A 27,622-nucleotide genomic window follows, 5' to 3' on the forward strand; every position below is an offset into this window, starting at 1 on the left:
AACAAAAGGTTTCTCATAAAACAAAGAAAATGTCAATTCAGTTGTGAATTCATATTGATACCTGGAACTCTCCTGCTAGACCACCTCTAAAGGCCCAGGGTTCTTGGTCTCCAATTAAGAACTGTGCTGAAGATTGACTACGACACCCTGTTGAAATCAGATCCAAGCGGAGAACGTTACGAGAAAGGGGATTTCCTGAGCGTCTCAAACGTCCAACAAATACATTCTCTGTGGAAAACCTCTCTAACAATAATAATCCAGGATATCAAGGTCAGGGCTGTGATAATACTTTTTTTTTTTTTTTTTAAACCTATCAAGGTACCATTATTGATGCCCATTCCCCTCAAATGTACAATAACTGCATGAGGAATAAATTCTGAAGTGGTCAGATTCTAATTCTTCCACATATATAGGAAGAAAAACAAACTGTCTCAGTTTGTCAGGTTAAAGTTTATATTCTCTAAGAACAGCTGTTAACAAATCATGCCATCCATCCTGTCTTGAAATCATAGAACTACAAAAAGGAGTGACCTGCTACCACAAATTTTACCAGATGGATGGAGAGAGAAATTCTATTATCACAGCCCCAAGAAGGAATTGTACCTGTCTGAAGTCACATTTTATATTTTTAGAGAGAGGGAAAGGGAAAGGTAGGGGAAAGAAAAAAGGGGTTACTCTTGTCAGAAAACTAAGGTCAACAGAAAAATAAAAAGAATAACTCAATAAGTTAACACAGCCAAGAACAGTAAAAACATAAGGTTCCCTCAATTCTCAGGGAAGACAGACCAAAATTCAGACATGGATCATTTGCCACATCCTGAGATTTAATTCAATGGGGCTTTTAATGCCCCAAAATGCTTCTTTCTTCAAAAAAAGTGCAACAGTAGCTCATTTCTTGGTTATTATTTAACCCATTTTAGAGGCTGTGAGATTAACAACGTGACAATTTAAAAGGGAAAAGACAGTTAAGTTTAAGGAACAAACTAGGAACAATTTGCCTAGTCTTCTGACAAGATCAGCAGCGCAAAAGTTCTTTTCCTTTTGAAGACAGCATTCTACCTCCTGTTTAAGTTAACAATCTCATAAGTATAAAATACAGTGTGCTAGTCAGACAGTCCCAAAGCAAACCAAGTTTTGACGATAAAAGCCCATCAAAAGTTCAGGTTTCTAAGTTGTTGGGTTTTTTTGGTGTGAAGCATTTTGGGGGTTTGGGATTGGGGTATTTTCCCCCTAAGCACAGGACATAGTTCATAAAATAAATCTGGAAAAATGGAAAAGGTTTGAAATTCAGGCTTTGACTAGAACCTGCCCCAGTCCATAACAACATAATTTACACTTATCAAAAAGCTATCCCTCTCACTTTGTACAGATTAGCCAATAACTTGGATGATTTTTCTTCACTACCCCCCACTTTGAGACCACAACATAACTAGCACTTTAACTATGACAATAAAAAGCTGCATGAATGAAGAGCTGTGTAAATAAAAACCATTGTTAATGCCTTAGTCGCTGCGCAAATGTGACTTCAGTTCATGTCTACTGAATAGCAATCTACCTGAACTACCTCACAGTCAAAACCTTTCAATTTAAACTAATTAATCATGACGCGTGATGAACATCTGCCGCTGTCCATCCAAGAGCAGTAGAAACTTGTGCTGAGGATTCTCCCATCTGTACACAATGGGGAAGAAGATAATAGAAGTCATTAGTAATCAAAAGTACTAGATAACCACATTCTTTTAAGGGACTGAATGCCAGCTGGACTGGAAAGAAAAGCAAAGGAAAAAAGGGCTCCAATCTCTATCCCCATGAATAAATACTGCTCTAGGTATCTATTCTATATATACTACATGTAATTGAAATCTTACTTTGTTATGAAAACTCAGCAAATTAGCTTTGAAAATGACTCATAACATGAGCTCTGGGTCAGGAACAGTAACCACCTCCTCTCCCCCCAATAACTAAAGCATCTTTGTCATTGGGGAATAGACAATAATTATCTCATTTCTTGGCCAAATTATTATACCTAGAGCTAAATACTATTAAACCCCACTGCTTAAGTAGAAGCACCGAGGCACAATATTGTATATTTCAAGGAGTCAAGAAGCAAAAATTTAAAGTTACACTTGCATTAAAATTTTATCATATGTGAAATGAATACTTTCAAGGTCACTATCCAAACATGAGATTTATTAAGTCCTAAGTGCATACTGCTTATAAAGTTTTCCCCCCATTTGGGAGAGGTATGGAAAACATGCTTGATAAAAAAAAAACCCAAAACAAAAAACAACCAAAAGTAAAAAACCACCACCTTTAAATTTAATAATCCTTGTGATGTTCTGAGAAACTAGTGTACATTTCAACAAGGATTTATCTTCCCTTGGTAGTAATTTGGAAGAAAAATGATATATTTGCCACTAAAGCAAGAAGTAAAGTTATGAGGCCCTTTCCCCTACAAGAGAGGTAAGAAACCTTTTTTCTTTGAAGGACCATTTGGATATTTATGACATCATTTGAAGGCCATACAAAATTGTCAACTTACACAACTCAAGCTGTGAAAGGTTGTCATACCTAGGCTTTCAGCTCATCATCACTTGCAGTTTTCTTAGCAAATGATTTCATGGGTTTTATGTGGCTGAGGGTTGGCATTCCCCACCCCTGCCCTAGGATAACCTGGCACTGTTCTTAAGAACAAGGCCTGAATGTCTTCCTAAACTACACTTCACACAGTAATCCAAAAAGGATCTTAAGAAATGATTAAGGATTAAGAAATACTAATTTTTTAGCACTAACAAGAAGTTTTCTTAAAATTAAAAAAAAAAGAATTACTTAAGGGCTAATCATATTTAGGTAGAAAATCAAAAATACTTTTACTAATGATTTCTATTATTTACAATTATGACCCAACTGAGATATTGGTGACAGCTATGAAAACTATGACATAAGTCACCAGCCTTGCTGCCTGCTGTGTGTCATAAGCAAGTATACAACATATTCCTTAGAACTGGATTAAAACCTGGAAAAATAAAGTCATGTCCCTAGAGTAATCTGGGCCATGCTGGTGCTTTCTACCAAGTTGAGGCTTTCGAAAATTTAATTAAAAAAAAAAAAAATGAAAAAAAAAAGACGCACAATTTTGAGCGTCATTTTAATGTAGCATTCATTAACATCTCAGGGAACAATTATTTCCACCCCTTGCTAAAACCAACTACTTAGTGGAGGGAGGAAGAAAATCTGATACGATGCACCAGAATAGCCTTGTCCTCAAGCTCGCATGCGCACAGGGCTGGGAGGATCAGCTTCCTCTTAGCCAGGCCCTTCAGTCATTTCAGCAATGATTCTATCAAAACACAGCAATTATGTTATCAAGACACAGCAAGCAGCAGAGAGCTGATGGAGAGTCACATTTCATAGTGTCTCAATTCCCAATCAGCAGAAGGCTGTTGAGAGGTTCACAGAATTCCGTCCAGGATGCATTCAGTCAGAACAAGTAGTACTTTCTAATTCATTAAAAAGATATTTATGCTGAATTAGCTCAAGGGGAAAAATAAAATCGGCTTATTGTGATTAATCATGACTTGCAACTGAAGTCTGTAATTATGCCTACATTTAGAATAAACATAGGCAAAGAATTTAAAGAAAATAAGACATTCAATTCTTTAGAAGTTTTCCCCTGTGGACTAATCACATTTTTTCAAACATATATTATACTATGGGAGAAGATTATTCCTGGTACACCTACCTAACCATTGCACAAAAGACTTCACCATAGACATTATACTCTTGATATCCCAAACATAGGAGTACATGTCATAAAGGATTGTCCTGTTGGCACAATTGGAGAGCCGTGTGAACATCCCCATCACCAGTGCGCACATCTCTTCAAACTTGGCTGCTCGAGATCTCCATTCTTCAATCTATTGAGCATCAATCATATAAGAGAAAAATTCAGACTATTCTGAATGTAACTTTTTAAAATCAGAAATTAAACAGTTAAATATTAAATTTAAAATGTTAATATTTAAAAAGTTAAATATTAGCAGAAACCAAAACTGAGTCTAAGCAACAGGGGATCATAGTTAATAAGCAATAAAAACAACCCAGTGACAAACTTCATCACACAACAACTTCCAAGTTCTTTTCATTCCCAAGTAGCAAGGTGGATAAGTATAGCAGAAGGTCAGTTTTAGGAGAGTGTATTTCTTAAAAAGAAGTTTTAGGGGCCTTTTCCATATTAGAGGCATCACAGGCAGTTTTGGTGCTAGCAAGAGTTAAAAGAAAACAAGGTATATTCACCTTTTCTGAGTCTTTTCCTTTGCAATTAACACTGACAACACTGCTGTTTGCTCGAAGCCATTGGAATTCTCTTAACATCTGTGCCCCTTTGGGACCATGCTCATATGGAAGATAAAAAAGATCAGCAAGTAACTGTAAATCTTCCAAAGTTACTGGTTCTGCTGTATACAAAGGTTTCTCATTTGGACCTGGTACAAACTGCTCCTTGTTTGTCTGCTCATCAGTTTGCATTGGGGCAACATCATTAATGCAATCTTCCTGCATTGACATCTCTGGGGACTTTGATTCAGCTATGCTTTCTTTATCAGTATCCATTGGTTTCAACTCTTCTGACATTTTAGCTTCAACAATTTCAGTTAGTATCTGATTATCATTCTTGTCTGTTTCCTCTTGTTTCTCTACCACCATATCCATGGGTTCCTCATCAAGTTGTTTCTTTTCTTCTTCCTTGATGAGGGGTGGAGGCTCATTGTTCAGAGTTGTCCCCTGGCTCATGATGGGCTCCTGGTAAACAGTTGTCACTACTGTGGCAGCACTCAGAGAAGGTGTTGCCACCAGGGGGGCCCCATCAACTACACTTGCTTTTGCTCCACTGTGTGCCACTTGTCTACCTGAAAAGTCAGACATATAACTTGTAAAGGCCATCAGGAAATTGAGAATTTCATTTTAACCCACCAAATACATCTTTATATCAGCAATACACAAGTAAAACAATAATAAATCTAAAACCAAAACACCTCCATTTCTCATCTACCTTGTTCTTTCCCCAAAGACTGAACATTTCCAAGATCTCTAAAAGACTACTCATTAGTTTGATATTTCATTGAATAAAATTTTAAAATCTTTAGAATTCTCCCCAAATGAATCTTAAGTCCCTTCCCTTACATGAATGTATGTGATAGCTCTTTAAAAGATTAATTTTCACTCATATGAGACTTTAAAACCAAAATGGATTGCTGATTCAGTTAGTTTTTAGTTTAGATTTTTTTTTTTTGGCTTGTTTCATGGAATAGTTTTATTTTCAGGTTCTTAAGCACTTATAAGCACTCCAGGGAAAGTCTGCAATTGGTTATAAAGGGGAAAATCATCATCATAATCTTACACCCAGATTTATATTTTCTACTTCCAAATTTTCAGCTAATTACACTTCTCTAATAACTGATATAGCTCTTGCACTCCAAGTAAAATGCTAACTACTGTCATTAAAAATTATTTGACTGTATTTTTGATTCAAGTATCTTGTCCATCACTTTTCTCTCCCTTCCCTGACCTTGACCACCTTACTTACTGCTATATTGATGAGGTACACCAAATTCCTGCAGCCATTCTGTTAAAGCCAACTTTAAGGCCATCTGGGGACTATACAGTACATCTGTTTCAATATCTTCATCACTGCCTTCATTTTCCAATTTTATTTGAATAGATACTGTACTGTCTTCACTATCAGCTGCAACAAAAACAAAATGATAGAAATATCTTGATTATCAAAATATTAGCCTCTGCATTAAAAGATCAAAAGCAAACTAGGAAATTAGAACTATCTATAGACATAATACAGGATATTTTTCTTACACATATTTTAAACACAATTTGTGGGCATAACAAAAAACAAGCAAACCCACCAAAGACTTATCCAATATCTCCCATGCAGACTACTGCATGTTTTGTTATCAGTAGAACATGTACTAAAAAAGCCTCCATTTATACCAAGTTCTATGTTAGATGCTATAGGGGAAGGAAAGGTAGGTAGGAAAAAAAAAAAAGACACAAAAGCCCTATCCATAAGGAACTCACTATCTAGACAATTTAGACATAAAACATGGATAGAAGTAACAAAAGGTTGAAAAAACTTCAAGTGGCATTAGAGTTGTGCGAACAAAAGGAACATGAGCACAGATCCCATTTCTAGCTGATAAAAATCAGGAAAAGAACAATGTGGAAAAGATGACATTTGAGCAGAGAGTTGGAGGTAGCTAGGAGACACTGGGTCTAGTGCACTGGGCCTGGAGGCAGTTAAATTTGACTTCAAATAGACCTTGTGTGACCCTGGGCAAGTCACTTCACTAACCTGTTTGCCTAATTTTCCTCAACCATAATAATATAATAATAGCACCTGCATCTAAGAGTTGTTGTGAGGATCAAATGAGGTAGTATTTGTAAAGCACTTAGTACAGGGCGTGGTACATGGATGCTATATTTAAATGCTTATTACATTCCCCTAGTAGGATAGTATGACACCACTTTGGGTGCACCTAATAGCATGAGTAAAACTAATGAAGAAAGAAAAAAAAAAAAAAAAAAAAGAATATGTTTGGCTAACAGTAGACTAGTCTAAATTGGAGCATGCATAGGTACGTATATATAAGTAATATAGGTAAGACTAGAAATGCAGGGTCAAATCATGTAATGCTAGCTTGAGCAGTTTGGATTATAGTCTGTAGACAATGGGGAACTTTAAGCAGGGACTGTCACCATTACTTTAGGAAAATAGTAAAAACGGATTGATAGAGAAAAGGACATCAATTAGAAAGCTATAGAAATTATGTAAAGAAGGCAAAATAGTTCTTTGAGCAAGACAGTGGGAGTAAAAAAATCTTGTCCTTTTAGACTCTGAAGAACTTTAAGGACTGTGTTCCTCTATCATATGATTATATAAGACCTCTTTTAAGAAAACTGAATATATTACTACTTTATGAAAGACCTGGACTTGGATAATTTGGACCCAACAGAAGCTATATTAGCCATGGAAGAGAAATTTGGGTTTGAAATTGCTGGCATAATAGTGGAAAAGCTTATGGTCCAAATGAGATAATGTTTGTAAAGTGCATAGTACCTAAAACAAAGAAGGAACTTAATACTTATCCCTTCTTTTTTCCTTCCACAGAAAATTGCAAATGACACTGCCTTTAAGAAATGATGAGTACCAATAGTCTTTAAAAAAAACAACAAAAACTCCAAAGGACTGATAAGCCCAGTTAGTACTCCAACTTAAGCACATGGAAAAAACCATTCCTACTTTCTTACTAAAAGAATATTTCTGTTGTGTTTTCCTTTTTGGTATAACAATAATTTTTTTTTTTTTTGGTATGATGCCCCTGAATAAACACAGGTTGTGCTACCAAATAAAAATAAAGAAAGAAAAAAAAAAGGGGGGGGGGGGATGAGCAGATGACAGTGATTTCAGAGGTACAATAGGTAAGCCTTGGGAAACAAATTAGATATGTAAGAAAAAAAGAGTTATGGATGATTTAGATTTCTAACCTACCTTGATTAGATTGGTGATTGTTCCAATAATAAAGAGAAATAAGGAAGTAGTAGTAGAGCAGAAATAGGAATACTTTGGTTTAAATACAGATTACACAACTTATTTTACAAACAGTCTTATTTTGGTTTCATATAAAACTTACTATTTTCAGTCAAGTGAATTGAGATATCTAGGCTAAAAGATGTGTGGTAAAGCAGTGCTGGCCCCAAATGAGGTTCAAAGACAAATGTCTAACTGTACAAAATAAGACAAACCCCCACGTCTAAAAGATGTGCTTGCTTGGCTCAAATGAACAAGGTACCTAAGCTTTATCACCTCAAAAAAAAGCAAGCAGATGTTATATTTATTCTACTTGAGAATAGCTCCCAGCTTTTCTCCCACAAATTTTACTTACTCATTACTACATCTTTCCTCACTCCATTCATATTTGATTTGTACCAGGTGGCCAGAGTATGAATGGCAACATAATTAGCTTCAAATTCACAGTTTGGATTAGTCAGGACTCCTTTTAATCGTGGGATGAGCTCTGTTGATCGCCCTTTGTATGGTCCAAGAAATAGTCTCTTCTGGTCATAATCATTAGCATGAATGTTATCCCAAATAACTGGAGCTCTTTTAATAATCTTGGAAACCTCTTCAATGGATTCCACTGGAATGTCTTTAGAAACAACTTTTGGACCTAGAAGCATAAGTAAGGCCTATTAGAATATTTTATCTGTACCTATGTAAGTATACATAATAACATAAGTTTAATCTATTACAGTAACTTTCTAGATGGCTCATAAAACTGATTTAGTTTACCACAAATTAGTACAAACTAACCTAAACCTCAATTTTTAGAGGGAAAAGAGAGAAGTACAAAGAATATGACCAAGGAGAAAGAGGCAAATTATTAGACAACTCAAAAGATTTATTTTATTTAAGACTTGATGTCATGCACTTAAGTCAATAAACATTTATTCCAATTTTAGTTAATTACCTATATATACAATGCTGGAAAAATAATAAACAGCTTGCAACAGGAGGAGGAGGAAATGTGGGAAAGGGTTGCCACGGATGGGTATTAAGGAACAGGGAGAAATCTTCAGAGGTAGTTAGGTAGCTGGCCAATGTGACCAACTTAGAATCACAGGGATTCTTGTTGGAGCCACTAGTTGTCATACCTTTTCACAATAGTAAAAGTAGTACTGAATTTAATTTTCAATAAAATGACCTTCAATTTATTGTACTATTAGAAAAAAAATAACACATTTCGTAAAGTTTTTCAGGAGTAAAAGTAAAAAAGTTCTTGATTAAAGATAACAAGAAAATTCAATTAAACAGATAAGTGCCTTTGCTAATTTATCTCATCAAAATCTTTATTTTATATACTTTAAAAAGATAAAGACTTACCTGTCCATAACACATCAATACCAGGTAACAGCTTTTCACCCACAGTCCTTAAATAAGGAGATTGAGAAACATTTGGATAGCAAAACGTTCCACAGTATTCTGAGTAAGGAAAGTTCAAACACATTGATTAGTGGGGAAAATTTTTATTTTTAAATTAAAAAAATCATGTTCTGAAAAAAACCCTATATACCATTTTTTAAAAGAAGTCTGAGGACTATCATTTACAGAATACAATGGATTGGTCCTTAAAAATACTGAAATCTCCTAAGACACTGATTTAAAGATCAACTAACAAATTCTGACAATTGTCCTCATACTATTCCAGAAGTCCTCCTAGTATTCTAAGAGCAGTCAGTATTGTAAGACAATCGACAACAATCAATCTTGGATTTGAATTGCCCACATTGCTTAATTTCCGTCTCGGTGACAATGAAAATTAAATTTTATCTCAGACAATGCAGGTTTTATCCAACAAAGTTTAATGCTTCTAAATGTTATTTAAGTTTATGTGTTTTAAGTAATTCTTAATACAATCTTATTAAAGTATTGAACATTCATGCTGCCTTTGACCATCAATGTAGATTAAATCTGGTGGTATGCTGTAGGAAAGAAAGGTAATTGAATGAAATTATTCCAGTTCAAACAGTTTTTATAATTTAATTACTTCCTAAGGAAAGACGAGACTTATTGTTGAGTTTGGGGGGGACAATTGAATTAACCTTTTACTTACTGAAAAAAAATGGAAAAAGTGTTTATTTGTTTTGGGTTGGGGGAGTAGAGGGAAGTTAAGGGAGGTAGAGAAAAAAAAATTGGAACTCAATCTAACAAAAATGAATATTGAAAACCATCATGTATTGGGGGAAATAATATACTATTAAAATAAAATTTAAAAAAATTTTGTTTTCCTCAAGCCACAGGATTTGATTTTGGAGAAGTACAAGGGGAAAAAAAAGTACAAACATAAATGGGGGCAAAGAAGGGAAAACATGGAAATGAAAAGTGGAATCAAAAAATTTCCTTGTTTGATTTTTCCATCACCATATTACACATACCTTTAAAATTCTAAGCATAATAATCCAAACATAACATTTCCATATACAAATAACAAAGAATTGTATATGAAACAGTGATTTTCCTCAACCATCTCTTCAAATATTATATTAGTGTTTTTAAAGTTAAAATCCCTAGCTGTCGTTTAATGTAATTTTCTCAACTTAAAACATTTTTATCAAAACCTTTAGATACTATCTTTGGAAATGACTCTTCCTTTTCAGCCAGTTGTACATACATACCCATCCCCCTGAAGGTAACAAACTAAAAGGGGGTAATGATGCTTTTACCTGTGGGGCAGAAAAGAAAGGTTTCTGGCTCTCCTAAATATTGATAAATCTCATTTGTTATAGAAACCTGGGCATGAGCAAAGGAGCTGAACACTTCTTTGTCTGCTGCACACATGTTGTGATCAATATCATCAAAAAGCAAGGCAAAAGATCTGCAACCAAACTGGGAAACCTGGAAGAAAATATTAAGATTCTTAAGACTAAAAAGTCTAACATATACTTAGGCTATGATAGCACTCCTATTAAGACATTACTTCTTAGAACCTGAAGAAAAATGTAGCCCTTTAAATTCTAGCTAAATTCATTTTACTGATTTCTCATATCAATAAAAATATTCTAATTCACCAATTTTTAAGTACCTAGGTACAAAACTGAGGTCACTGAATGTGAGGTCCCTCTATGTTCATTACAATACCCTTTGACACCATCCTCTCTTTCTTCTTTTTCTGACAAAGTTGTCAAAGTCAACCTTTCTACATTTGCATTTGATCACACACCCTCTTCTGCAGCAGACAATCTTCAATCTCTCTCCTGTCTCTAATGCCTTTAAATATGCCCAAATCTCCTGTTCCGCAGCTGTCCTCCTTCCCCTTCTTGGCCAAAATCCTTGAAAAAACTCCTTTTACTCACTGCTTCCACTTTTCAACCCTTTGCTATCTGACTTCTAAATTCATTACTGAACTCAAATCTGCCATCTCCAGCTCTCTGCTCACCAATGATCTCTTTACTGTCATATCTGATTGCTTTTCCCAATTCTCATTCTTCTTAACCTCACAATTTAACAAATGTGCCTTCCACATATAAAATCAGCAGAAAAAGACCCCTGAATTTACTAAAGTACATAATATTTCCAAAAGATATTCAATTCAAGAGTAACTGGGGAGACAGGAAGGGGGTAAATAAAATCACTACAGAACATAATGAAACCTTTGCTTGTTTTATGACTCAGGACAAAACTCAGAAGAGATAGAGGGAATTTATCTTTCCAGGTGCATCTTTACACAAACTTATTCGCTTTACCTGCTTCAACTCCACAAGAAATACTGGCCAGTTTGAGATGGCAAAGCTGCTTAGAGGAGAGATTCCAAAACTAGAAGCATTCTCAAGAAAGCTTAGGATTATTTTCTTCCCCTGCCTTGCTTCATCCAAAACATGCTGTCCAACTGGTCTTCTTTCCATGGCAGATTGTGCTGGGAAGCAGTGTGAACCAAAAACTTTTACGGCCTGAGAAATCATCCCCAGCCTTTTAGAGAAGCCTGGTCCAGAGACCTTGAAGTGCCCTACTTTCTTCATTGGGGTGGTAGCCCATAATACTTTCAATCCTGATCCTCCTGTTCAACCTCTTTAAATCAGAAAGGGCAAACATCTAGGTAAAAGTCCCTGGATACAGGATAACTACCTTCATCAGGAAAGCAACTAGTCTCTTAATGCTGAGGTATTTCCCTTTGCCCATCGTGCCTCATTTTAAGAGCAATTCCTTTCTGAGAGGTAATTGTGGTCAGGACTTACTTCAAACCAAATAAATAACTAAAAGAACACTATTAAGTTGGAGGAGAGGGAGAGGAAGGTTTCACTGAGAAATGTCAATGAGAAATGAGTTGTCTTCCAAGAAAATTGAGACAAAGGTGGAAGAAAAATACACTAGGTATGGGATTTGTAAGAATGCATGGACACATTAGATAGAATATTGAGTTCTAGAAACAATTAATAATTTAATTTGGCTAGAATATCAAATTGGAAAATGGGAAATAATATAAAATAAAACTAGAAAGCTTGATCAGGAAACAACTGTAGGGGACCTTATTTTATTTTAATCTGTAGGCCAGATAGGTGATCTCAAGATCCCTTTACATTTTTAAAATATTTTTAAATTTATGTATATTATATCTACTGATATTTATATTAGAAATTAAAACTGATAAAACTTTTAAACATTTGTTTATTCATTTAATAGTAATAAATCCATTATAATGTAAATTTTTAATTCCACAAGTTATCTAATTTCACTTGGGCTCAGGCTGCAAAAGCAATCCTTATACACTAATTAAAAATCACATTTCACAGATGCTGTTTGAAACCTTTTAGCCTCTCCTTTAAGCCTTAAAGTATAATACATTCCCTTCTCTCAACTTTAGGATTTTGCCTTATAATTAACTGAGAAAAATAGAAATCCTTCTTGATCTCAGCCACTTATTAGCTATGTGATCCTGGGCAAATCATTTAATATTCTTCTGCTACATTTCTTTATCTGTAAAATGAATGTAATATTAACACCTATCTCTTACGGTGATTATGAAGAAAAAATAAAGCACTTGTAAACTACTTTGTAAAATTTAAAAAGTGACATATAATGCTTATTATTGTTCAAACGTATCTAGATGGTATGGTCAATATTCCTCAATCATAAAATGGGGATGATAATAGCATTTATTTCTCAGGGTTGTTGTAATCCTCAAATAAGATAATATCTATAATTAGCATTGTACCTGGCACATAGTAGGTGCTTAATAAATGCAGATGAAGAAAATCCTTACACAGATATGAAACTGGAAAAAGGAGGAGCATTTTAATATGCAAATAACATCTTAATATTCTCATGAAAACAGTTTTTATCTTGTGGAGCCCATGAAGGGTTTCATGCTGGACCCACAGACTTGTGTTGACCTAACTTTAAGAAAAGGTACATTGAGATGATTCAAACCAGTTTCAACTGTTCAGTAAAGAAGAGAGCCATCTACATCCAGAGAGAGGATTATGGAACCTGAGTGTGGACCACAACATAACATTTTCACTCTGTTATCGTTTGCTTGCATTTTTGTTTTCTTTCTCAGTTTTTTTTCCCCCTAGATCTGATTTTTCTTGTGCAGTAAGGTAACTGTATAAATATGTATACATATATTGGATTTAACATATATTTTAACATGTATTAGACTACCTGCCATCTAGGGGAGGGGGTGAGGGGAAAATTTGGAACAGAAAATTTTGCAAGGGTCAATGTTGACAAATTATCCATGCATGTTTTGTAAATAAAAAGCTATAATTTTAAAAAAGGTACATTGGAAAATGAGGATTTTTTGACCCATCTTCAAACTCTCCCTATCTACTGACTCAGTCCTATTCGCCAAATATGCCCAAATCCCCTCTACCCTTAAAAAACAAAAAATTTCACTAGATGCCTCCCCACACACAGTCACTCAATCTATTTATTAGCCAAACATAAAAAAATAGCCTCACACTGCCTTCACTTGTTCTTCTCATTCACTTCTCAATCCTTTGCAATATGGCTTCCAATCTCATTCAACTAAAACTGCTCTTTCCAAAGCTTATTTGTTAAATACACTTATTTCTTAAAACACCAGATTCAAAGCTTCTTTTGTCTTCATCCTTCTTGGCCTCTATGTCAAGGTGCATATGCATTTAATCATCTCCTCTTAGACATTGTCTCCTCTGGTTTTTTTTAAGAATGCCTGAGGTTGAGCCACTCTCCTAACTGGTAAAAAACAAAAAACAAAACAAAACAAAACAAAACAAAAAAAAACACTTATCTAACAATTTTAGACGATCCTTTACATCCATGCACCCCAGACATCTTGCCATCTTTTCTGTTTCTAAATGGAGGACCCCCCCCTCCTCCCGCTGTCTAGATGAAGTACTCCCAGAATTACTTTTCATTAATTATAGACGCATGTCCTCCACACTAAGTTACCTAAGGTCAGATATTTTCATGTTTGTCTTTGTCTCCCCAATGCCTAGAACATAATAATAAATTCTGACTGATCAATTAATCTTCACTTCTTGTCTCTACTTTAAACTTTAGTCCTGTATCACCAAATGCTAGACATGATGGAGATGTTAGGTATTCTCAATCTTAATGTTCCATGATTCTCAAACTTAAAATTTGTTTTCCCCAACTTTCATCTCTGCCCCAACCCATCAGGATCTCCTATCTTTTCTAATTCAGTGAAGGTCACTACCTTCCGAAGCCAGATCAATCACTATGAAAACAATCCTAATTTCAACCCATTTACCTCTCCCTATGGCTAATTGATTGACAAATATTCCTTACTCTACCTCTGCAATGTATCTCCCATCTATCTTTTTTCTCTACTCATATCACCTATTACCTGGACTGCAAGAGCCTAATTGTTTTTCCTTCTTTTCTAATTCATCCTCAACACAGCCTTAAAATTTATATTAATAATGTGAAAATGTTTAGAATTACACATGTTTAACCTATTTTGGATTATTTGTTGTCTAGGAGAAAGGGCTGGGGGAGAGGGAGAAAAATTTGGAACACAAGGTTTTGCAAGGGTGAATTTTGAAAACTATCTTTGCATGTATTTTGAAAATAAAAAGCTATTACTAAAAGTAAAATAAAAATAACATTTGTATTAGTAAAGGACAAGCCTTTATCACTCTCTTGCTCAAGAAGCTCAATGGCACCCTTTTTATTTCTAGGATCAAACAACTCCTGTATTTGACATTTAAAGCTCCTTACAATATGGTTCTAGTCCACCTTTCCCAACTTACTTACAAGTCATTTCTTTTCAAATACTACTTTTCAAGCAAATTGATCAACTCAATATTTGCTAATATCATTCCATCTCTGAGTACTCATCTTTACATAGGCTTATTCACCATGCCTAGCATGTTTTCCCTTTTGGAAAACTCAGTACTACCATTCCCTTCAACACCTGGCTCAACTGCCATTTACTATATCTTTTTGGTTTATAATAGTTATTAGCATTCCAACTCCCCAACTTGTTCCTGAAATTACTATGCATATATTGTACTTACTTCATGTAAATCCCTGCCTCACTCTCATGCCATCTCCAACAGTGAAATATAAACTACTTGAGGACAAGGACTAGTTCATTTTTATAGTACATTGGCACATTGTAGGCACTTTAAAATGCTGTCTGAATTGAACTAAATGGTTTCTTGGGGTGAAATTTTCTTAACTTCATTTTACAAAATTATCTACCAGTTAGCTAAAGCATAAAATGTGATTGCCCTAGAAGTCATAGGAATTTCATTTCCTTTCAGATGTGACATTGCAATTCATTAAACTTGATATAGATATACCCAGTTATCTTTAACCCAATCTTTATGGAACAAAGAACTACCTGATCCAATTTCCTTTTTAATGTGGACACTTCTTTAGGATTAGAAAAGGTGATGTCCAGTCCAGGAGAGATGGCATAGATGAATTCTATCTCATATTCTTGTGCAGCAGAAATAAGTGTCATAAGTTGCTCTTAAAAAAACAAACACAAATTTACAGATAATTTCATATCTTGCAAATGAAGCTTTCAAATTTTCCATAAATTTAAGAAGAGAATCTTTTTCAACTGTGCTAAAAGTGAGCAACATATCAAATATCAAGCCATACAAAGTAACATTTTATTTAGGAGTAGAAGGAAACAATAAAAACAAGTTATGATATAAAATGATGACAACAGTACTTACAAATAGCATAGAAAGAGTCCTCTCTTTTACTTGAAAAATTATTCCTTATGAACAATTTTGAGATGAAGAAATTAAAGTCATTTCTAGCCATGAAAAAATGCTTTAAATCACTATTTATTAAAAAAAAATGCAAATTAAGACAATACCTCTCAGATTGGCTAAGATGACAAGAAAAGATAATGATATATGTTGGAGGGGATGTAAAAAAACTGGGACATTAATACATTATTGGCGGAGTTATGAAATGATCCAATCATTCTGTTGAAATTCTGCTCAAAGAGGACCAGGAGAATATTATATACTTCAACAACAATACTATATGATGACCAGTTCTGATAGACCTGGCCATCCTCAGCAATGAGATCAACCAAATCATCTCCAATGGAGCAGTAATGAACTGAACCAGCTACACCCAGAGAAAGAACTCTGGGAGATGACTAAAATCCCTGTATTTATGACCACTTGCATTTTTGATTTCCTTCACAAACTAATTTACAATATTTCAGAGTCTGATTCTTTTTGTACAGCAAAATAACGGTTTGGTCATGTATACTTATTGTGTATCTAATTTATATTTTAATATATTTAACATCTACTGGTCATCCTGCCATCTGGGGGAGGGGGTGGGAGGTAAGAAGTGAAAAATTGGAACAAGAGGTTTGGCAATTGTTAATGCTGTAAAGTTACCCATACATATAACCTGTAAATAAAAGGCTATAAAAAAAATATTATGCTCAAAGGTGCATACCCTTTGACTCTGCAGTGTTTCATTATATTCCAAGGAGATCATAAAAAAGGAAAAAGGACTAAAATGTAAAAAAATGCTTGTAGCAGCCCTTTTTGTAGTGGCAAGAAACAGAAGAATGAGTGGATATCTATCAATTGGGGAATGGCTGTACAAGTTAGGGCATATGAATGTAATGGAATATTATTTTTCTATAAGTGATCAGGAAAATGATTTCAGATAAGCCTGAAAAAACACAAACTGATGCTAAGTGAAGTGAGCAGAACCAAAAGAACTTTATTAAGAAAAAATTACCCTTTCATACCTCTAAGCAAACTTCAAACTTCCTATTCCCTTATTTTTCAAAAACATCAAGTTTATATATATATATATATATATATAATGTAAATACAGATTTTTTAAATGTGCCCCTTTAAGCAGCTAGAAGATAAACGGTTTTAACACAAAATCCTAAACAAAAAAAATCTATAATTAAAAATGACTTGGGAAATAGAAATGAATGGAAACAAGTAGTTTTTTTTAGTGCTTTAAAGTGTTCAAAGCCTTGAATGAATGAAAGTTCTTTCATTAAGGAAAACAGCATTACAAGCAACATAAAAGTTAAAAAATTTAAATGGAATTTTTAATATTCTCCATAACTTTTCTATATTTCCCCAAATAATTCCACCAAGGTTTAGTTTTTTAAAATAATTTTGATAACAAATTGTTTAACTACATCAGTACACAATGGAAGCTGTAAAGAATGAACAATTTTTAACTAGACAATCTGAAAAATAAAAGTGATCTCAAGTTCTTCTCCTTGGCTACTTTTTGTCCTCTGGATTATATTGTGTTCAAATTCCAGATATTTAATTATGAAAATAATTTAAGTCAAAGTGAAAGGACTTTTACCTCTATTCAATGACTCAACAGCCTATGCAAAGGAATTTCATTGTTCTAATTTATGAAGATTAAAAAAACTTATATTTTGTTTTGATGTTGAGCCAAAACCAGAAAGGCAATATAGCAGAGATAGATTTTGAATTGAGTTATTCACATTCTTAGAACAGAAGAGTAGAAAGAACACTATTTTGGAATCAGAAGGTGGCCCTGGTTTTGAATTACAATTTTGCCCTGACAACTTTGGGTAACTAATGTAACCTCTCTGGACCTCAGTTCTTCTGACTGTAAAATGATGACTTGGTCTCCAATTTTATGTGTGATTCTAAATTAGATTCTCTTGGGTGGGCTATAATTTTCTCAATTGAACTTCTAACCCTAAATCTCTCCAAACTCTACAAGCTTAAGCTTTAACTTTACGAAGTCAAAACCCCTTAGATTTGTTTTGTTCTCTGTTTTTGAATAAAAACATTTGTTCTACCTATCTCAGAGGGATGTTTTTTGTGAAGGAGCACTATGTAAACCTTAAAATGCTAAACACACACACACACAAAAAAAATTATTGATATCCTTTGCATGAGGATCATGTTTCAGACACTTAGAATTAAACCCATTAAGTTTGACTAGTTAGTTCTAGTAGTTAGTTCTACCCAATGAAACTAAACTGTTCAAAGAAATAGTAGAAAAAATTGGGAAATACTAATAAATCTATTATTGAAATCCTCACATGACTAAATGGATAAAAGATTGGATAAATACATATTTCCCTCTTCCATATAAATGCATATATATGAGAATGTGTGAGTATGTGTATGTGTGTGTGTATATAGAGTGGTGTATGTATATACACACACAAACACATACACACAAATATTCAGAAAACAATGTTTAAAAGGAAAAAGATTACCAGCTTCTTCCACTGAATACATCTCTCTCCAAAACATCCTGTGCTTGTAGTCATCTTTTGGTGCATACAAATATGTATTTAATTCCCACTTCTGTAGCCTTTAAGGGAAAAGGGGGAATAAAATATTTAAAGAGTTGTTTGCATATGTATAGATTAACATTATAATTAAACATGTTTGAACATTCATATACTCTTCATGCCATGGAGCCCCCTATACTCCTTCAAAAAGTACCAATATTCAAACAGGACAATCAAAACATAAAAGTATGTTAGAACAGTAAATTATCCACTACAAGTAGTTCTATATAATGATGTTAACAATCCCACATGAAAGGAAAATATTATATTTACAAGGAGTAGCACCTTTATTTCTCTCCTTTGAAAAATAATGATTTACCTTCTGAAGAGTTCCTTTCTCTGTTCCATAACCCAAGGTCTTCCATAAAATCCTAGATTGAAAGCAATATGCAAATTATTTTTTTCCATGCAGGACTAACTCACCTTCCTTTCAACTTGTATAGAAAGCTTCCATTCTAAATTAGGGTTGGGAGAAAATAAATGGAAATTCATGCCCTAAGGTATCAAAAAATCTCTATATATTATAATCATCTATAAATAAGTCAGATTCCAGATTGGTATGCTAAGGATGTTTAAATACTTGTGACAATTTGGTGTGGAACTGGAAATTTACAATTTACCCCATTCTTTCTGGCCCTTTGAAGTTTTAAATAGTATTCTACTTCATCCAAGGGAAATAGCATGTTTTTCATATCCATAGTAGACAAGATAAATTTCATTTAAATTTACTGAATTATCCAATGAAGAAAACCCAACAAAAAACTTATGCTAATAGTTACAAAAAATATTTTAAAATAACCTGTTCAACTACTCTTGGTCACATACACACATTAAATTATTTATATTAATCCTTTGTTTGGATCTAGTAATTTTTACTTTTTTTTTTTTTTTTTTTGCTGAGGCAATTGAGGTTAAGTGTTTTGCCCAGGATCACACAGCCAGGAAAAGTTTTAAATGTCTGAGACTAGATCTGAACTCAGGTCATCCTGATTTTTGATGCTCTATTCACTGCAACTCTTAGCTGCCCCAATTTTTACTGTTTTTTTTTTTTTTTTTTTTGAGGGAGTAAAGTATAGTGAGGTGGATGGGTGGGGGCAAAGAACAACTAAAAATCTAATGGAATAGTAAAAATGACAGGAACTTAGCCTAACCTGTGATAATATTATTATCATTTCTATTTTTAATTTTAAATTTCTTTAACTACTCAGTGCCCCAAACTGTCTGTAATCAAAGAGGAGATTGCCAAAGCCACATTCACAACAAATTAAATAGTAGAAAGCAGGTCTGAATAGGAAATTCTCTAGCAATTGCTAGAGTAAATAAAGATACAAAATTCTCCAAGAACCTGATCTGCCCCCAAAATAATAAAAGACAAATGAACTAGCAACATGTACTACAAAAAAGCCACACCCAACCAACAAGAAGAAAGTTAAACATTAGACAAATAGATGACCTAAACAGCTGTATGAACATAGGACTACAATTGGGTATTCTCCAATCCTAATGCTATTACATCAATTTTTCCCTTCATAGTTATAAGCTCATCTCTAAAAGAGAGTAGCTATTACTCAAGGATATTATAATTGATAAAAGAGCATCTTTTAACCTATAAATTCTTTCAGCTCTGGTCCTATGATCTTAAGATGAAAAAGGCTCTCTAAATGCTATTTTTTCCATTCTACTAAGGTAACATGTTTCAATAGAAAATGTATTCATAACACAAGTTTTTAAATCTTTGTATTCAATTATGTACTTGCTAATACAGCCCCAGGCAAATCCTGTATATTTCTAAAGTTAAAAAGATATAAACTTTTTACGTTCCAATTTTTATTAATAATGAAACAGACTTAAAAGGGCTGGTGACATCCTAATCAAGATAACCTCTAATCTTGTCTTTCCCTCCTTCTCCATCTCTCCCCCTCAACCCCCAACATATCCAAATTACTGTAAGGAGCCTTTGTAGAACAGCTCCCTAATATATTAGTCTTGGCATTAAGTAGAAAAAATGTTATCATTGAACATCCTTGATAGGTCATTCCAAAATAAATAAATAGATTTCTTTAGGTTTAGGCTAACTTCCTAAAGAATCCTAAAATAGAGTCTGTAACACCAATTAGAATAATTATTATGGTTAACTAGAACCAGACACACAAGAGTATTCTATTTCACACTTAGGACACGTGTTGTTATGTACCAGTAATGTCTCACAAGGTGGTGTTTTGTGCAAGGCTTTTTTTTTTTAGGAGGGGTGGGAGAAAGGGGAAATGAGAGGTAGAGGAAAGGAAATTAAGTACTAAAAGTTCCACTAACTGACCATCCTAATTTATTTTAGGAATGGAGCCAATCCTGAAGAACAAAGAATCAGTGCTGACTCAGGTGCAGTCACAAGGGAACATAAGAGAACTGGCCTCTAGGGGTAGAAAGGAGAACTGCACAATTCTGCTTTGAAAAACAAAATGATGGACCCCAGAGATCTTCCCTTCATACACATACACACAATTTATATCTATACACATGTCTCCTCTAAGATAAAGATATGCATATTCTCCTACTGGAATCTTTCGAGTTGCATTTAACTAGACATGTGCTAATAAAATACATCAGCTATTAAATCATATAAGTTATATTTTCATAAGCATTTGCCAAATGCAGTTGCCACCTAGTAATTGCCAAGCAAAAAGTATTGCAGTGACTGATAAAAAGACCTCCTTTTCCTCCACTGCTTCAGAAAAGCATTTGCTCCTCACACCATTAGTATCACAAAAATATAAAGCTTTAACTAATGGACTATTTCAGAGAAACAATAAACGGCCTTTACCCATCTTTCAAATTCACAAATGTTCATCTTCACTTAGGAATAAAACTATTTCCAAAGTCCCATACTGGCAAGGGATTCCTTTTCCAAGTTGGAAAACATTTTCCACCTTTATTTATTTGGCAGGTCACTATCAGGGTGTTTTTTTCTGACATACAAAAACATAGTTGTTACATAACTTAAGGAATGACAAATGCTAACAAGACAAAAGATCTGTTAAACTCTAGGTAGCTAAAATGTTTCAAAGACATATAGAGTGGGAGGGGGGGAGCTGAGAATAGCAGCAAACACTTAGACTTGGAAGGGAAGGGCAAGATTCTCAAATCGATTTAGATTATCCACAGAAGTAACATTTTTTGGTCTGCTCTCCTAACTAGTAAAGTTGTTGCTTTTTAAAACTACAGTAATCAACAAATATTTATTAAACCTTACAAAGTGCAAAGCATACAACCCTTACTGTCAAGGAGCCATAGGTGCATTTCTAACTAACTCGTTCATGTTTTTCAATCTCCTTAATTCATTAAAACTAGTTTCTAATAACTGTGGGTAACATTTATAAAGGATTTAAAAGACTATGATAGCTCACTTGATCTTCCCAACTCTTCGAGGTAGATGCAAGACCTTCAATTCCTTAAGAATAAGACTAGGCCTTTCATATGGCACATGGGCAAAGGAACTAGGGAAGAATTTCAAGACGTTTTCTAAACCGGCAGTATGGCCCTCAAAGGAATTTGGGAATGAAGGCAGCAGAGCAAAACAACAAAGCAGATTTTAAATACAGGCGGTATAGCAGCTGCTTCCCCTTCGGCCTAGATTACAAAAGTGTTGGAGGGTCGGAGTCGGAATTTGGAGGAGGGGGGAGAAAGGGGCAGCAGGAAAAAAAAAAAAAAAACCAAAGAAATTGCAAGATTGCGCAGCAAGGGTTCCAGAATCAGAACCCGCCCTTTCCCTCTCCCAGCCCTCGCCAAAGGGCCAGCTAAGGTACTTGGAAAGGTGCCTAAAACGGGTGCGGTCAGGCCGCCAGCGCAGAAAACATCAATTCCGCAGAGGAAAAAGAGGGACAAGGCTCCCCAGCTACTTCCCTCCCCCTTTCCAAAACCCAGTTTCTCCACAGGGCGGGGCCGTGGGCTATTTCTCCTCTCCCAATTCCCATCCTTTAGATAAAGGTCAGGGTTTCCCCCTTTAACCCAGTTCTAGCAGGGGCCCTCACCTTCCACCACACCACAGAGGAACCTTCGCGCTCCGCCCGATGCCGCCGAGGAGGCTGCAGTCCCGCCTCCTGCCCCAGCCTGGCTGCCCTCCCCGGGGGATGGGGCTGCAGCCGGCTCCAGCGGGCCCCCGGCGGTGGCAGCGGCGGTAGCGGGGTTGGGGGTGAGCTCGCTCTCCCGCTCCTCCAGTGCCGCTTGGCTCTCCTTCTGCACCATCCTCCTAGCCCCGGCCGCCGCCACCGCCGCAGTCACTGCGGGCCCTTCCCGGCCTTCGTCCGTCCTCCTGGTCGGTCTGACGGCCCAGAGGTTCGGATTGGACCACGGAGCAGAGAGCGCGAGCGCCGCACCCGCTACGCCTTCCTTTCCCCTCCCCCTCTTCCTCCCTCGCCACCTCTCCACAGGGGCCCGAATGCCCGGATGAGAAGGCGGCGGTGCCCGGCGCGAGCCCTTTGTCAGCCGCCACCTGAGCCGGATCCGGGCAACCAGAGCCGGAATAGGGGGGCAAGCTAACTTTTTGTTCCCTGAAAATAGAGAGCCAACTTCTTTCCCTTCTCTTCTCTCCCAGTCACCCGCTGCTGTTGCTGCCGCTGCTGTTGCTGCCGCTGCCGCCGCTGCCGCCGCCGCCGCCGCCCTTCTACTACCCTTCCTCCTTCCGCCGCTTCTCCCCGGAGCCCCTACTTAGCCTCAGCCGCTACCGCCCGCTTCCTGTTTATCCGCACTGCGCTTGCGCCCCAGACCGGCTCAGACCGGTCCTTTCTACCCTTCTCTCCCTCCCCGCCTCTGGGCCAAGCCACTGAGCCCAGTTAGCGGGGGAGGGAAGCATTTAAGAAGCTGTGAGGATGGAAACTAAATAGAGCAATAACAGATCATACCATTTGAGTTTCCCCCATAGAACCAAGCGAGCACTCTGGGACGGACCATTACATCACTAGAAGAAGGGGAGAATGGGAGGGGGAGAGGTGTTTATTTCTCCAGCGCGCAGGCGCGAAAACTCAGCATCTGTTTCTTAAAGAAACAGGTGGACCTTCTCTCCGGCTCTGACCTACTTTTTTGCTGCCGCAGTTCTCTGACTAAATCCCTCCGGGTTTAGGCCTCTAGTTAACTTGGCCTCCGTAATTTAACTTTCCAGCCTTATTCCACGCTACTCCATTTCACACGCTCTCCTTCCGCCTAGAGTACGGATGGCGGGGCTTGTCTGGGCTTGGCCTTTTACTTGCCTATTTCCGTGTATGCAGATCATTGTTATTAACCGCGGGCTGTTTACTGTGGCGTCCCCAAAGTCCTGAGGCTAGTAAAACTTACTGCTGCCCTTAGTCTTCCGGGTATCGGGTATATAGCTCTTTAAAGGTAATTAGGCGCTTTTCTCACGCTCCCGTCCTTTCACCTTTTACAGGTAAGAAAACAACTCGCAGTCACTTTGGGAATAATCAAGAGCTAGGCCTAGAACTACAGGGCTCTTTTAACGTGTCAAGCCACCCTCGGTTAGTTGGGTGGGTGTCACATCTTCCTCCTCTCCCTTCATCTGAAAGTGATCTTGATGCGGGAAAGATTCCAATCTTTGATTCCCAACCCTTCTAGCTAATGTAAATTACCCTTTGATTCACAAATCCTGGTCCCTTTGAATTCCAATAGAAGGTCCGGACCTGTCCCAGCCCCACCCGGATCTGAGCCAACTCTGGGGCTACGCCCCAAAGCCCCTCGAGCTAAGTCTCCGACTTAAAAGGACCACACTGGGAACCCCTCTTTGCAGAGATTCCAAACATGGTCGCCATGTGAGGACCCTCTGTCCACTGGACCCTCTGTCCAGTGCCCTCCTTATCTCTACCTTCACCTATCTCCTACTTCTAAACTCAGTAATAAACCTCTTTTATTAATCTAGCTCTCTGGGCCAATAAATGCTTTTATTGGGAATCCGCACCCCTACTAGACCTCATATACCGCCGTATCCTTACGCCGAATCTAAGGGGGTTGCAGGGGAACTGTGTTTGACTCCCTGTACCCCAAACCTGCCACTAGACCTTAACTAAACCCTAATTTCATTTAGGTACCCCAAATGTAGACCTCAACATGTGGTCTACACCTCAACATTGGGTTCCTGACCTCAACATTTGGTTCCATACCTCAACAATCTCTTGCATTTTTGGTGGTGGTGGTGGCCACAGTCCGTATATACGATGAGTACATGGAACTTCCCAGGATAAATTCCTTGCGCTGATGCAATTCCTTTCCCCATTATAGGTTTAGAGTTGTTAGGAAACACTGGGAGTGGATTAATTAATTTACTTGGCCACTGTCTCCATCCTAGTATAAATTAGGGGCAGAGCCTTGTAGCCACCAGATTACCCTGTCTGTACTATATGTTTCCTGACTTGTCAATTTGTCATCATTTTTAGTCTTTGAATCTTAAGACAAAGCCTAACTCAGGGCATTTAAAATTGTTGTTGGATTGAATTGAGCCTTCAATTAAATTAGTATGGCCAGAAAAGTTAAGCCTGGATAGAGGGTCTGCATATTTTTCTGCTCCCATTATCACTTATGGAACCACCTTCTGCCACCATCACTCAGCAACCTCTCCTCTTGAGACTGATTCTATCCAGAGGGATAAATCCAATCAAATCCAGAATCCATTATCTACTAATCTATCAGTCCTCCCTCCTCAAAAAGTTCAATACCTACCTATCTCAGGGCATTCCCCTCTACTCCAACTTCTACCCAGAGACAATAGAACTTCAATATACATGTTGATATTCCCTCAAACTGCTTAACTTCCTAGATTCTTAGTCCCCTCAAGTCTCATGACCGGTACAAGGACCCCTTGATCTCACTATCATTCACATGTTTCATTTCCATGATCAGTACAGTGGTTATTTTAGGGGCCCTTTTCCCAACTTCAAGTTATTCAAAGGCCCAATTCTACCACTATCAACATGGGAGCTTTAGTCTGCATGGGAGTTTAGTTTATACCTAAACTACATTATGTTGACCCTCCTTAGTCAACCTGATGGTCTCCAGTTTACCATGTTGATATTGGACTTTATATGGATGCCTTAGAGAGAAAAGGAGAGAGAAATCTTTAAAAAATAAAATTGTAAATCTTGGCTGAGCCTTCACTGCAACAAGGTAATTCCTTTTTCTCCCTACACTAGATAAGTATACTTTTAAATCAAGTGTTTCATACCTCTCAAATTCCCTGTACTGTCCTCCCTATACTCTCAAGCAGAGGACATCACCTCATTTTTACTGAGAAAAGAACCATTTCCTGTGAGCTCCCTTTTCTCCCCTATTCTATAGTTTTAAAAGCTCAGTATCATCTCTCTTTTATCCTAGATGATGATGAAAAGGTGACCTCTCTCCTCTTATGTTACCATCCCCTCAAGCTATCATTCTATATCTTTTTTTTTCAAATCATTAGTACAACCTGTCTCCTATTATTGCCTCTACTTCCTTTCTTCTTACTTCTCAGTTTCTTGCAGTCTGATTTCAAACTGCCTCCACTTAAATGCAAATTCTTTCTCAAAAGTTTTAGTATTTTAAAAATTTTCTTAATCCTCATCCTTTTGATCTCTTTGCAGTATTTGGCACAGTTGATTACCCTCTCCTCCTGGATTTTCTCTCTTCTCTGGGTTTTTAGGAGACTCTCTTAATTCTCCTCCCACCTGTCTGCCCAGTCAGTCCTCTTTATTCTGACTAGATCATTTTTCCATATGGCACTCGTTAGCTGTGAATATAACCCAAATTATGAACGCTTTCTTTTTCTCTGTGACCTTTTCAATTTCCATAGTTTAAATGATTATTTCTATTCAGATGATTCCAAGGTCCAAGTATATAACTTTAATCTCTTTTTCGGAGTTCAAATCCCACATTGTTAATGAGCTATTGGAATTTTTCAATTGTTCATAGCATTTCAAGCTCAGCAACTCCAAAACTTTTGTGTCAAACAAACCTCTCTTCCTAATTTTCCAATTTTTTTTTTTTTTTTGTAGACAACACTCTTTCTAGTTTCCTAATCCTAATTCTAATTAGGATTCTAATTCTGTAGTCATCCTCAACCCTTCAGTTTCCATTACTACTTATAGCTAGTCCATTATCAAGGCTTGTCTTTATCTTCACAATATTTGTCACATCTATTCTCATTGAAGGTATTTAACCACATGGCTGAAATCACGATGCTTAAAAAAGCACAGGAACAAACACACAGCCTTAGTTTACCCCCTTTGTGACTGGGAAAGCTTGAGAGCAATGTTCTTTGTTCAGAACCTGCACAAGCATGCCATTGTGAAATGGACTTATTATGCCACTATACGTTTCTCAAATCAGCTAAGATGACAGGAAAAGATAATGATAAATATTGGAGGGGATGTGGAAAAAATTGGGACACTAATACATGGTTGGTGAAGTTATGAAATGATCCAACCATTCCAGAAAACAATTTGGAACTATGCTCAAAGGACTATCAAACATGCATACCCTTTGATTCAGCAATGTCTCTATTGGGTCTGTATCTCATTAAAGGAGGGGAAAGGACCCACATGTGAAAAAATTGTGGCATCCCATTCTGTAGTGGCAAGGAACTGGAAACTGAGTGGCTGCCCATCAGTTGGGAATGGCTGAATAAGTTATGGTATGTGGATGTTATGTAATATTATTGTTCTATAAGAAACAATCAGCAGGATGATTTCAGAAAGGCCTGAAGAGACTGACATGAACTGATGCTAAGTGAGGTGAGTAGAACCAAGAGAGCACAGCAACAAGAAGATTATACAATGATCAATTCTGATGGAAGTGGCTATTTTACAATAAGGTGATTCAATAGACTTGTGATGGAAAAAGCTATTTGCATTCAGAAAGAGGATTATGGGGACTGAATATGGTTCACAACATAGTATTTTCACCTTTTTTTTTTCTTTTCTTTTTTCCTTTTTTTTAATCATTTTTCTTGTGCAGCGTAATAAATTGGAAATATATATGGAAGAATTGCATATGTTTAACATACATTGAATTACTTGCTGTCTATGGAAGGAAGATGAGGGAAAAGAGGGAGAAAAATTTGAAGCATAAGGTTTTGCAAGGGTGATGTTGAAAACTATCTTTGCATGTATTTTAAAAATAAAAAGCTATTTAAAAAAAGAATAGATATTCTCTGGGCATTTTGACATAATTTTCCATAAGCCCTCATGACTGATAGTATCAAAGAACTTGGTCAGATCTGCAAATGTATACAGACCTCT

At 36.4% G+C, this 27,622-nt stretch overlaps 1 protein-coding gene across 1 annotated transcript in view; it reads right to left on the bottom strand.

The window, feature by feature from the left end:
- OGA (O-GlcNAcase) overlaps positions 1-22,886 on the bottom strand; it is a 30,450-nt gene extending 7,564 nt beyond the window's left edge. The window contains exons 1-11 of the mRNA XM_003755444.4: positions 22,397-22,886; positions 18,691-18,742; positions 18,294-18,391; positions 15,420-15,550; positions 10,294-10,465; positions 8,954-9,052; positions 7,956-8,240; positions 5,585-5,743; positions 4,297-4,907; positions 3,743-3,917; positions 62-147 (exon numbers count right to left, since the gene is read on the bottom strand). Of these exons, the coding sequence (XP_003755492.2) occupies positions 62-147; positions 3,743-3,917; positions 4,297-4,907; positions 5,585-5,743; positions 7,956-8,240; positions 8,954-9,052; positions 10,294-10,465; positions 15,420-15,550; positions 18,294-18,391; positions 18,691-18,742; positions 22,397-22,610 (2,082 nt within the window). The 5' untranslated portion in view covers positions 22,611-22,886. The remainder of the gene's footprint in view (positions 1-61; positions 148-3,742; positions 3,918-4,296; positions 4,908-5,584; positions 5,744-7,955; positions 8,241-8,953; positions 9,053-10,293; positions 10,466-15,419; positions 15,551-18,293; positions 18,392-18,690; positions 18,743-22,396) is intronic.
- Between the last annotated feature and the right edge of the window lie 4,736 nt (positions 22,887-27,622).

This window comes from Sarcophilus harrisii, chromosome 2 (assembly GCF_902635505.1).
Source record: "Sarcophilus harrisii chromosome 2, mSarHar1.11, whole genome shotgun sequence".
Taxonomy (NCBI): Eukaryota; Metazoa; Chordata; class Mammalia; order Dasyuromorphia; family Dasyuridae; genus Sarcophilus; species Sarcophilus harrisii.